Source organism: Patagioenas fasciata, chromosome 1 (genome assembly GCF_037038585.1).
Source record: "Patagioenas fasciata isolate bPatFas1 chromosome 1, bPatFas1.hap1, whole genome shotgun sequence".
Lineage (NCBI taxonomy): Eukaryota > Metazoa > Chordata > Aves > Columbiformes > Columbidae > Patagioenas > Patagioenas fasciata.
The window spans coordinates 106,957,309-106,969,743 of NC_092520.1; the positions used below are offsets into that span (position 1 = coordinate 106,957,309).

The 12,435-nt window shown below is 38.7% G+C and overlaps 1 protein-coding gene across 1 annotated transcript in view; it reads right to left on the minus strand.

The window, feature by feature from the left end:
• The window catches only part of PHEX (phosphate regulating endopeptidase X-linked), a 108,067-nt gene that overhangs the window by 59,526 nt on the left and 36,106 nt on the right, over positions 1-12,435 (minus strand). Inside the window, exons 10-11 of the mRNA XM_065858813.2 lie at positions 5,660-5,753; positions 1,597-1,725 (exon numbers count right to left, since the gene is read on the minus strand). Coding sequence (XP_065714885.1) covers positions 1,597-1,725; positions 5,660-5,753 — 223 coding nt within the window. The remainder of the gene's footprint in view (positions 1-1,596; positions 1,726-5,659; positions 5,754-12,435) is intronic.

The window sequence follows — 12,435 nt, forward strand, 5'->3', positions numbered from 1 at the left end:
AATGATAACACCGCAAATTATTACCTTGAAAAGCACACATCGAAACCTATTGCAACTTCACCGGCATCTAATTTTAATCTCCATGGGCAGTTCACCGTAAGTTTGAATCTTGTGATCTGCACTGTAAATTTCATATGCATTTTCAATGCATTTATATGCATTACTGTGGATGCTACTGTGAATTCCAATAATTTTTCAAGGATTTGGTCTGAAAGGAATTTGCATGCTAAGAAATATTTTTATTGGGTCACATTTCAACAGAAAACATTACCAGCTTCTCATCATTTTCCCTCACACATACAAACATGAAAAAAATGTTCATCCCTTCCATAAAGTGTATGTTTCTTATACTTCTTCTCTTCCTGCTTATCCTGCATGGAAGTCATGTTGTTTAATATCCCAGAAATATTTTTGTCACTGACCCTCCAGATAGCACATTACAAGCTTGGTCAAAAATCAGGGAACAGAAAAGCTGAATTTCAGAGAGGAAACTCCAGCTGAAGCCAAGTAGTAAAAGAAATGCAGAACCTGAGAGGGAAACACACATCATAAAGATTTGGACAAGCCAGGTCAGAGTGTTGGTCTGTCTGAAATGCAGGCCTTCCCTGAGAAAACAATCAAGCTAGATAAAGTCAAACAAACTCCAGGTACCGAGCCAGGGCTGTGCAGACTATCACAGAGCTGTTGGTCCCAATGCAGGATGCTATTTCATATTTCCTAAACTGCTGTGCCTCTCCTGCCCCAAGAGCTAAGTTTAGTGACTAAATTAATTAATTTTAAACTGATTACTGTTGGAAAATCAATGGCTGGAAAAGCAGATATTGGAAAACCCTATTACAAATGAACTGAAAATAAGTCATAAATAATTGTAAAAGGTAATTAATCATTTGAATATATTAAGTGAAGTGATAATGTAGTCACATATGAAGTTCTAAAATTAGGATGCACATCCAGCTAAAAGCTATTCTATGAACTCAGCAGCATGGAAGAATAGTTTCCTTCACTGTTGAGCAAAATAGATTTAAATCACAAATATAAACTTTCACTATGTGGCTCTAAGCCTCCCTTTAAATTTGGGCTAGACATCAGTTACACTTTTCTTGTTTAGACTGCAGGAGTAGCACAGTCAGCTTTAAAAGAGTAGCCCTAAAGCAGAGAGATCTCGACCACTCTTTTGACTACTCAGTAAAAACTTTACTATAAAGAGTTACACTAGCTATACTAAATCAGTTCTCATTGATACCACTCCGTCTGATCCTGAACAGCCTTGCTCTCATTATTTACATAAATTAATGGTGTTCAGCCTGTTTTGATCTGGCTACATATTTATTTGAAGGGCTGCACATGGAAGGAATGGGCAGTGCCCAAGTGGACAGAAAGGTGATATTTCTTCAAATTAGTTCAATTTTCTCCTTGTTTTTTTCTTGTGTGTTTTGGAGGTTTTGTTTGTTTGTTGGTGTGGGGTTTTTGTTTGGTTGATTTTAAGCATTTGTAAGAAATTCATCTCTTTTTAAAATTTCGTCTAACATCTGTGGAAATTTGTGAGGAGGATGCCACTAATTCAAAGTTTCTAGACAGAGACCTTGGAGGACTCACCATCTCTTTCTTGTCTTCTTGAAAATGAGCATTCACGAACATCCTACCCACAACGTAAGGGAGCGTGCTTTCAACGAGGTCCACACATTTATCCCACTGCGGCAGCAAAGTTGTGGTTCCATGGATGACCTGTTGGCAGGTGCATGTAGTAGGTCATAAGATCACACTGTTTAAGAACAAATCTGCATCCACATACAGTATAGCCTAAAACATATTTGTCAAATGGCTACCCAAAGGAAACAATAATGATACTTTACAGTTATTTTCATCAAGTGCTATAACAAATCTTTTGAATTCCACAAAATAGGTATAAGATTTTTAGACTTAGAAACAGTACAATGCTAATGACTTAGAGAAGCTAGGCTTAGGGGGCTAGTTATGGGAAGGCATTACCAAGTGCCAATTTTAAACTAATCTTGGTAGTATTTCTGTGTAAGTGGAGAGATACTTTCATCTAGAAAATCTGTGCTCTTAGATGTCTTCCCAAAATGTTTCTCTCTCTCCACTGACTGAGAAGCCTAGGGAAATCATCTTCATGAAAATTAGGTCAGTCTTTATGAAACACTTCCTAAAGAGCCCTCCACTGTGATAAACCTATCTGCGCTAACTAACAATGGCTAACATTGGTAGGTCCATGTCCACACCTTTTGCCATTTACCTGTCTGGTTATTCTTACCACAGCCTGTTGCTTTCAATCCCTTTCCCAAACAGAATATTTTCAGGAGAATAAAAGTTTGAACCATCGAGAACACTGAACTCTGATTGTTTGTCTCCCAAAAATCTCCCTCCATGGTATGGTAGAAAGACTTTGGTAGAATAGATTGCTTATTTTACTAAAGAAATCATGGTTAAATAGACACTTCTATGCTTTGATGATGTTCATGCACCACCACACATGAGCTTTAGAGATGAAATAGTCAAGGATGCTCAACACACAATGAGCAAGGCAAAACAGAGCTCAAGTACATTGCTGTCTTGGTTTCTGTTTCTCACAAGAAGAATGTTACTACCATGGAGGTTTACCCAGTTAAAATTACATTTTCTAGTCAAGATAGAAGTTCATTTAAAAACAGAATACATACAACAAAATATGAGATGGGTCCATGTAAGAAATAACAGTGCTGATTTAAGAAACTTTTGTTATTGTCAATGTTCAAAGGGTTCCCTTTCCACTTAAGGAGCTTTTTAAGCTTTTCCACAGAGAACAAGCAAAATCCCAGTTCAGTAGTTAACACTCATTAGAGGTGCAAAAGCAGAGTACTCTTAACACAAGACCAGGTCAGGTGAGATAGGATTTTGATCTCTCTCAGGTTACACAAGCCTCTCAAGCACTGATCTAGCAGTTTCTGAGCCTCTTCTTTTTACCAGTCTTCTCCTTTGAGCCCAAGATTAAATCTCTAGCAAAATTGAAGGGTTTGGATTTGTTGTTTTCCAATAGGAAAATATTCCATCGGAAAATTTCAGAGTAGTTTAATCCTCAGCTACTGAAGGTCAGATATTTTGGCAGTTCAAAGATCGATTTTCCTCCTTATATTGTCTGTAATTAAGTTTAATCAATGACTCAAATTTAAATACACCAGTGAAACACATTTTCAAAAGCTTTTTATTAATACTGTATGCGTAATAATAGATTTTCAATGACAGAGAGAACACTGCTGCTATAAGAAAACCACATTAGGCAAACCGATACATAATACGGTAATAGTTTCCTCAACTGAGCCAAATTTGAAAGTAAACTCTTTTTCTAAATTCTTCATCCCTCATACGTAACATAGCACTCACATTTAAAAAAAAAAAAAAAAGAGAGAGAGAGAGAGAAGAAGAGAGAAGAAAATTTCTATCCAGGGTCCAAGTAAAACCACAATGACTACACACCAGCCACAGAAAGTGTCAAGAGACAGAGCTGGCTTTTAGAATGTGACATATTATTACAACATAATTATCATTATTTTGAGGGAGGCTTGACTGTAAGGAGGGCAGAAAGGCAGCACAGGCTGTGAGACCAACAAAAATAGAGCTGAGGAACAGATTATGTCTCACAGTTGGTTTATTGATATTTACATTACAACAGCCAACTAGAACTCCCTCAAAATGGTCCTCCTAATTTTAATGTACCACTCTAAAACACAGAACTCCAGGTAGTAACAGTGACTATAAATAGCAGGTTGCAAGCCCTCCCAGTCAATTCAGAGCTCCACATCATTTTAAATGATCTCTTCCCCACGTGCCACTGCACATTTGCTAGGAACTTTTGTGCCACTGCAGAGGAGCTGCTGAGAGTTGCTGATGTAGTAATCAAAGCACTTTCTCTAGAGTCAGCAGTTCTGTCCTATTTCTCAACCTGAAGATTTTTGAAGTTTCATCATGTCTTTTTCCCTCTCTTTGAAATGAGTTTAAGAGCCTCGATGCTAGAATTTCTACGTGTAAGATGTAAAAACCACCAACAGAAAATGAGAACCTGGTGAAAAAAAATAATACGCTTAGGATGGGTGATGCTGAATGAATGAAAGATATCTTTTGCTTTAAGGGTCACTGATTCAATTCATGGTCATGTCTTTTTAGTTGTCATTCAATGGTTTCTTCACTTACATGGTAAGAGGTTGGTGGGTCCTCTTTATGATCCCGAAGGACATGTGTGCCTTTAGTCCTCCAGTCTCTGACCACGTAAATTGGTAAAAGAAAGCCTTTGGTTTGGACTCCATTTCTCACGTCCTTTCTGCTGACTTGTGAAGCCTGTTCCCCTGAGCTGTTTACTGCACTTAGATTTAGCTATTAACTATTAGCTATTGCTGTTTACTGCACTTAACTAACTCTCCATCTCCAGGTCCCAGAGGCAGATAATAGAAATGAGCTGCTGACTCACTGCCCTTACTGTGCTGTTCTTAGGTTTTCATGGAACCCTTGATGACATTGTTAGTAAGCATTGAATCAACTTGAATTAGGTTTCTCCCTAAGCTTCTGGAGAAAGTACCCAGAGAAGTGACAGCAGCTAGCTACCATATCGAAATGTACACTAACCAAAGATTATAGTTTCCTTCCAGGAATTTTTCTGGCTATAATGTAACTCAATGCAACTCAGTATTAGGCTGCAGTCTGGCTGATGGCCAGCATCCATCTATTTCACCTGGCAAGCCAGGAATGTCCAGGAGGGTACACACAAACTTGTCCCTGTTGTTCTGACAGCCAGTTTCTCACATTTTTGCATGAAGAAAATGGCATCTTTAACAAGATTGATTTGAATATGATTTCAGAAGTATAAGAGACTGCTTTTTTGGTCTAGTTTCCATCAAGCCCTTTGGAATTTATTTTTAGGTATGTGATCAGTTCAGAACTATTCCAGTACCATTCAGAAAAGACATTATGGGCACTTCAATTAGCGACCTGCACACCTCACCTGGGAGGACAGAGCACCCACATCTTCTGTGCCACATCACTGGCAGCGTCATGACAGACTCTTGTTGCCATGATGTCACCAAGCAGCTAGTTTTCATAACAACAACCAAAAAGCTCACTATCTAAACTAAGGCAGCATGGAAACAAGGTGAGAAAACATGTTTCAGTTTTATCCCTGGTTTGCTTACAGAGCCCTCATGTTGCCCAGAGGATTATTGGGGCAGCTTTGTATTCAGTATTCATTTAATCAAATGTGTGTGTTTTATATAAATGCCCATAATACTTAATAGATAATTAGCACTGCTCTCATAGCTTGGGGCAGTGACTAATGTCTTCTGGGGCTTTTGCAACTCCTAGCTAGAAGGCATCTGAATGGCTGTTCTGTGGAAATGACTGATGTGCTAGAGCTCATGTAAGGTTGGTACTAGAGCATGAGAGAGGTTTGAGCAAGCTTAGAAAAGATGAAATCTTAGATTTTTGTTTTACCAGAGCTACTTTCATGCATGCATAAACAGCAGTTTTTTTCAAAGCTGAGATTTTGGCCAAACCTGTTTGGCCTGCAGGAATAGCACAGGTCACAGCCTGTTTTGCAAAGGTATAAGCAACTGTAAGTGCAAACAATAGCATCAAAGCTAGTACTATTGTAAATACTATAAAAGCTCTAACTTACCCGAGAAAATTCCAGCCATCGATACTGAAAACGTCTACTAAGGTTAAATAACCTTGAATAAACCATCCTCCACACCAGATAGTTGGCAAGAGTCCTGTTAAATCAGACATATTTTTCTCAGACATCTAAATGCATATGATGTACCACAAAGCATTCACAGAAATATCTCTATAAACATTTCTACTGAATGGTGGAAATTTCACCTTGAAAATTAATGAGTGATGACCAAATTGATAAATTCCTATTTTGTAGAACAATCTGTATGATTACAGCCAGTTAATATGTAATTGCACTGTGATAACCGTCTTCTAGGGGAAATTTATAAAAAGTCCATCTCCTAGTATGTCATTTTTAGGTCATGCTTTTTCAAAAGGCAGTTGTCTTTTTCCATGGAAGTGACAAGAACTGTGTTATAATAAGAGCTGGATAAAGGTTCTATCCAGAGATAAGAAAATGACTGATTTTTCTTTTGTAAATCAAAGTGAATGTTATCTCTCCTCATTAGTAGGACACATAAATTGTAACTATGAAACCGAATAGATAACAGCCTGTCCCATATATACTACCCTTATCTCATATTTGTATCTTTCATTAGAAGTTATCAATATGCTTTTAGAAGAAGTTCTTACTACCCACAGAGTTATTTAAGTACTATCACTCTCATTTTGCAGATGGATAATTGAAATACCAGAAAAAAAGGGAAGTCTCAGTAACAAGAATCTTACAAGAACTGAGGCTGAAAGATCCAGGAAGAACTTGCTCAAACTTCCCAGGAGACCTGACATCCATGCTCCTTTTCTAAAGCTTCAAGCACTTGACTAGAGGATTTATCTAGTCTAGACTGAGCTCTCTCCATGCTCCGCAGTGGCTGTATGAGGTAAAGTTACATTGTGAAATTCAACTTCAAACACTCTCATAACAAGGTCAGTGATGGCCTAAAAGTATTATTCTTATCTTGTCTTACAGACTACATGTTTTTCAAGGATAGTCATTGCTCTAAAGCTATTGATATCCAAAAGTTGTTTGCTCTACATTGGGATATATGTAACATTTTGGGTAGGCCACAGACTTCTCCACAGGGATGAAAATTGTTCCTCTGCAGTCAAAATGCTGTTATGGACCATCTGAACAACTCCCTTCTCTAAAAATCCAATTTCTGCAGCTTCCCATTGCCATAGTTGTGGAGCAGCATAGCTGTTCCTACAGTGGCACTCCACCACTTTCATTCATGGACACATCCCATACTGTCCCCTCTGAATCATAATAGATTTTAAACACACTTTGTGGGCATCTTGTCTTCACAGCAGTTCACGCAGTTATGGCTTTGCCCAAGCCATAACTTGAGTTTTGCCTCTAACTAAGGTCCAGTCCACCCATACAAAGACTCCAGCTCAAGATACATTTTTTCTGCAAGCTTATATTCTTGGTCACTTGGCTGGGGAGATGATAAAGAGGTGAGAATGGAGAAGTTCAAGACAAGCTATAGCTATGTATTGTCTATTAGTGTCTATAGGTCAAGAAAGGTTCTCCTTCCCCTCTGCTCTGCCCTGGTGAGACCACATCTGGAATATTGTGTCCAGTTCTCAGACCCTCAGTTCCAAAAGGACAGGGAACTGCTGGATAGAGTCCAGCGCAGGGCAACAAAGATGATTAAGGGAGTGGAACATCTCTCTTACAAGCAAAGGCTGAGGGAGCTGGGTCTCTTTAGCTTGGAGAAGAGGAGACTGAGGGATGACCTTATTAATGTTTACAAATATATAAAGGGTGAGTGTCATGAGGATGGACCCAGGCTCTTCTCAGTGACAACCAATGGTAATACAAGGGGCAATGAGTTCAAACTGGAACACAAGAGGTTCCACTTAAATTTGAGAAGAAACTTCTTCTCAGTGAGGGTGACAGAGCACTGGAACAGGCTGCCCAGGGGGGTTGTGGAGTCTCCTTCTCTGGAGACATTCAAAGCCTGCCTGGACACCTTCCTGTGCAGCCTCACCAGGTGTTTCTGCTCCAGCAGGGGGATTGGACTAGGTGATCTTTTGAGGGCCCTTCCAATGCCTAACATTCTGTGATTCTGTAATTAGAGACTGAGCACGTGACAACCCATAACTCCACCAGCATGCACACATCCAGGTGGGACACACACTACACCAAGAGCAGATAGGTGACTGTGTGCTCTCCACAAGCTGGTTGAGACATGCACTGGAGACCAGTCTGGTCAGGCCTAGTGTCAAGCGGTCAGGGAAGGTAAGTGCTCTGCAACACTGATGGATTTCGCTGTTCCTGCAGGCTGCTCCAGATGAACTGAAGCTAGCACAAGTGTGCATACCATGTGAACTTGCAGAGCAGTTGTGCATCTGTCACAGCCTGGGCAAAGCCTGTGCTTCTCATCAGTTAAGTCTTCATGTGCTTATAGGTCAGAAGTATGGCCAACTTGTTTCAGTCAAGAAAACCTGAGGGTGTGATTTCAGGCCAACTGTCACCTCAAAGGCAGGTACCTGCTACCCACTAGCCTTTGTAGTCTTTCCAGCCAGTGGCAACTTCTACTGGGGAGTAGAGAGTTGCTGTGATTTATAAGTCCTGCCTTTTATACTCCTCCTCATCTCTCTAACTGTGGAGAGGGTATTTTACAAAGCATTAGTGTAAAATCTTTCTCCCATTTCATTTCCTCGGCACTCATGTCTGAATCCATCAAACGCAACTTGGTGTAACTTTAGACATGTCACATAACCTTGTGCATACTCTGTCTTTTAGTATACAGATACATCATATAGTACACAAAAATCCTCACAATAATCATAAAACCTATCTGAAAAAGCTTTTTAGCATTAATAATTTACGTTTATAATGCAGTGCATGTTACAAAAGCCAAAACACTTAGCACTTCTTAGATGATCAAACCATTTTGAGATAATGCTTAGGGTCATAAAAAATTTATTCCAACCTAATAAATACCACAAAGTATTGAATTTCCCCTAACACATTTCTGACAATGTAGAATTTCCTCACCCAGTGGCAACTGAGCCACCCTTAAAGTGGTCAGCTCTCACTGGTTTTCTAAATGACTCACAACTACCTACCTCAAGTATTTCAACACAGCTGAATAGCATCCCTGCTTTTGCAGTAACTACTCTGTGGATCTAAAACAATATTTACGCAAGTCCTGCAGATTAAAAGGTTTGAAGGTCTAATTTTGATCAAAAGTCTTAGGTAAAAAAACCTCAGCTAAATAGACTACTATCATAAACCAATTATTTGTTACAATTCAGTACTTAACTGCTACAAAAAGAACCAATTCTTGCTTATGTGTGCTGCTTATTCTCATCCAGCATTGTTTGTCCTTATGTTTGAGTTGGGGAACCTGTCACATTGATAGTGAATGAAAGATTTAAATTTGTAAGAGATGAGTCTCAAAAAAGTGACTTATTCAAAGACACTGATATCAACAGGAATTAAACTTTTGTATCATGCATAAGTAACAAAGGCAGCTGCCAGTTTCAAGAAATATCCCACAGTTAGTTGAGGTTTGTTTTAATTTGGGAAGGAATAGAAGGCTGACAAGTCCGAAACCCAAGCTGTCTGATGAGACTGAAATAATTCCTGATTGCGATCACGCCAGAATCCACTGACACATGTGATGCATAAAAGAACAGGCAGGTACCCAGAGGTATGTTTATTTTCTGGGGAAGCCAAGGGGGAGAAAAGTTGATGGGTTTTGTTGCTGTTTGTTTGAAGGGCAGTGTTCTTTATTCTGTTTTAAAAAAAAAAAAAAAAAACAAAAAACAAAACACAAAATAATATTCTATCTGAATTTGTTTACCTACTAGGTGGATGATCATTTTATATTCTTGACTAATTATACAAACTTAAAATCAATTGGTCCTCTTAATTTGGCTTAAAAACTGACACTTTTTGTTATTAAAAGCCTTCAGTGCATATCTTGGGGTAATTTTCACCCCACTTTCACAAATAAGCTCAGAGAAGTTAACCTCTTCACATAAACTAAAATTCCACACACAAAACATGCAAATCCTCTCTGCTCATCTGATGAAACCAAAGCATTTGTTGTTTTAACCTTTCAGAAGGGTGCAGTACATAGTTCCCTATTTTAACTTCAAAACTACTGCTACAGAAACAAGTGTAGGCTCTTTCTAAACCAATGTGACCATTATTGTGAGACACACTTCCGAAGGAAGTGGTGGACAGCTTGTTTGTTGTGACAGTTAAAATTATACCAGCACTATGAATATCTACTAAAGAATACTCTGCCCTGCCTGGGAATAAAATAGGTTGCTCATATAAAATTCTGTAACTTTCTAATATTTTAATCAGACACAATGGCAATTAAAGAGGACAGATTTAATATGAGATAGATGGATAAATTAATTGACATTTTAAGAAAAAGATCCCATTTACAATTTTGAGATATGTTTGAAAATTGTATTCATAATTGAGTCATGAACCAAATTATAAGTACTGGAAAACTTCTGTCACTATTGCTAGAGGCAGAAGTTCAAGTCAACTTATTGCAGCTTCCCCCCTAACTAATTTTTCAGAGGCAAGTTTAGACCAGAAATTAGATTTAATGCCCCCACCCCTCTTTAAAGAAAAATCCCTCTTATGCTGCAGGAATTACAGAGCATTTCTCTATTAATTGTCTCATACTACAAAGGTGGGGTAAGGTAAAGGCAAAGGAAACCAGTTAGTCATTCTGATATCCATGAGAATTATAAAGCTGCTTCCTACAACAGCTGCAAACATCTCCAATGAGGATACAACTTATTGTATCCTATTTATGGTTCACACACAAAGTACCAGCACACAGGTAACAGGGAAGGGATACATGGGACTCCCAACTGCTGCCAGCACAGTCACATCTCCTCCCTCATACAGTACAGCTGTACCAGAGCTCTGACATCATCTTGTTTACATCATGGCTACATCTATGTTTTCAATATACACCTCTATTTCCTGTACCAGATATAAACTCCATTTAAAAATGTCAGTACACTAAAAGAAAAAATTGAAGGAATGCCTGAAGACTTCTTATGAAGGAGGTGTGACTTCAGCATGAACACCTGCCATGACTTATGCTAGCTAGCCCAGGACTGACAGAAACTGCTGCAGGCTAGTGATTCAGCTTCTGGGGCAGCTTGCTGGAAAGCCATGCTCCTGGGCTGGACTCACAGCAGTGTCCTGGACTGGGAATTTCAGACAGACCTCTGAACCACACCGCTGCACTTATTTCAAGCTCCACACAGTAACTTGATTCTATGTGGCAGGCTTGTGAAGTAAATAACAGCCTTATTCTACTAAATTCACTCTACACCCTGCCAATGTGCTATTTTCTAGTAACATTGCCATGTGAATGATTTCACAATTCAAGATTGTTTAGCAGGTTCTCCAAAGGAGCAGTTTTTAATATGATGATTATGAGTCCATACAATTTGTCACCTCCATCAGCCAGAATTGCTCCTGTAGCCAGACTTAATTTTATCTCCATTCTTCCCTCTATTTGAAACAAAATTCACAGAGTACTTTGCCACTTCACTGGGGCATGAACCAACCTTTTGTGCCATTTTGAACAGTGCCCGTGAGAGCACAGTGCTCATCTGTGAAGGTGACACACAAGACACAGGAATAAAAGTGTAATTTAGGGATAGAGGATTTGTAACTTGAAAGAATATGAACTTAGTAAAAGCAGCTGCTTCTCCTAATGATACTGCATCTCCTGAAATGATGAGAAGTTAATTCATGTTCTAATCACTGAAGCAAATAAAAAATTTTGGAATGTTTTACTAGGAATTTGATTGATCTAGATATTTACTGTAACAAACAAAATTCATGTTGTTTGCGTTAATCTAACCTTTAAAATATCATATGGAGACTGACAAATTAGATTACCTAAAAAAAATATCCTTGTTAAGCTTTCAGAGTCCACCCTACAGGGAAATGTTAAGACCTCATTGTTAGGAGTTCACATTAAGATGATTTCCTAATTTTCTCAGGCCAGATAACAAGGTTATTTCTGGAGCAAATGGTGACATTTTAAGTAATGAACATTATCATCTAATATGTAAACATGATCTTTGTTATCATGCAGTGACTGTTTGGATGGATTTTATGTACAAGAACTTGAAGTCTGCTTGGGTTGAGTTCAGCATTCTACTTGCCATTTCTAACATTTTATGATGGAAATTTCTTACAGTAAGACTGAGCAGAAAATGCCTAAATCATTATCAGCTCTAAGATATGCAGCCTCTAGACACTCGAAATCAGATGTTGCTTTTGCATCCTCCCCTTGCCCCTCCCAGCCCATAGGGATCAGGAAGCTGGTCTTGAGCTTTGCTGAAGAGAGGCATTGCCATTCATTCTTATCCTTACTCCAGCATCCCTCTACCATGACACATGCACTGGTTTCACTTCTATTGAACACGCAGAGCCAGATTTTCACTGAACAAGATCCTAATGGAAAAAGCCTCCAGGTATTTACTCTGTAGTTAAGAATATATTTGCATGTAACCATGTTCGTATAAAGGGGATAACTAATTCTATGTTGTCTTGATGCACCTGTATCCTCTAAACACCACTTTATCCCCACTGACATAACTAACTTTCTGAGATACAAAGCACGGATGGTCCAAACCATTTAGAAGGCTTTCTTCAGCAGATTAAAATTGGTGGCACGCTAACGATATTTGTCTGAATTTTATAAAGGATGTTTGATGATCTGTAGGGAGATCAATCACTTTTATTTTTCTTATTGTTTGACCTATGTGCTA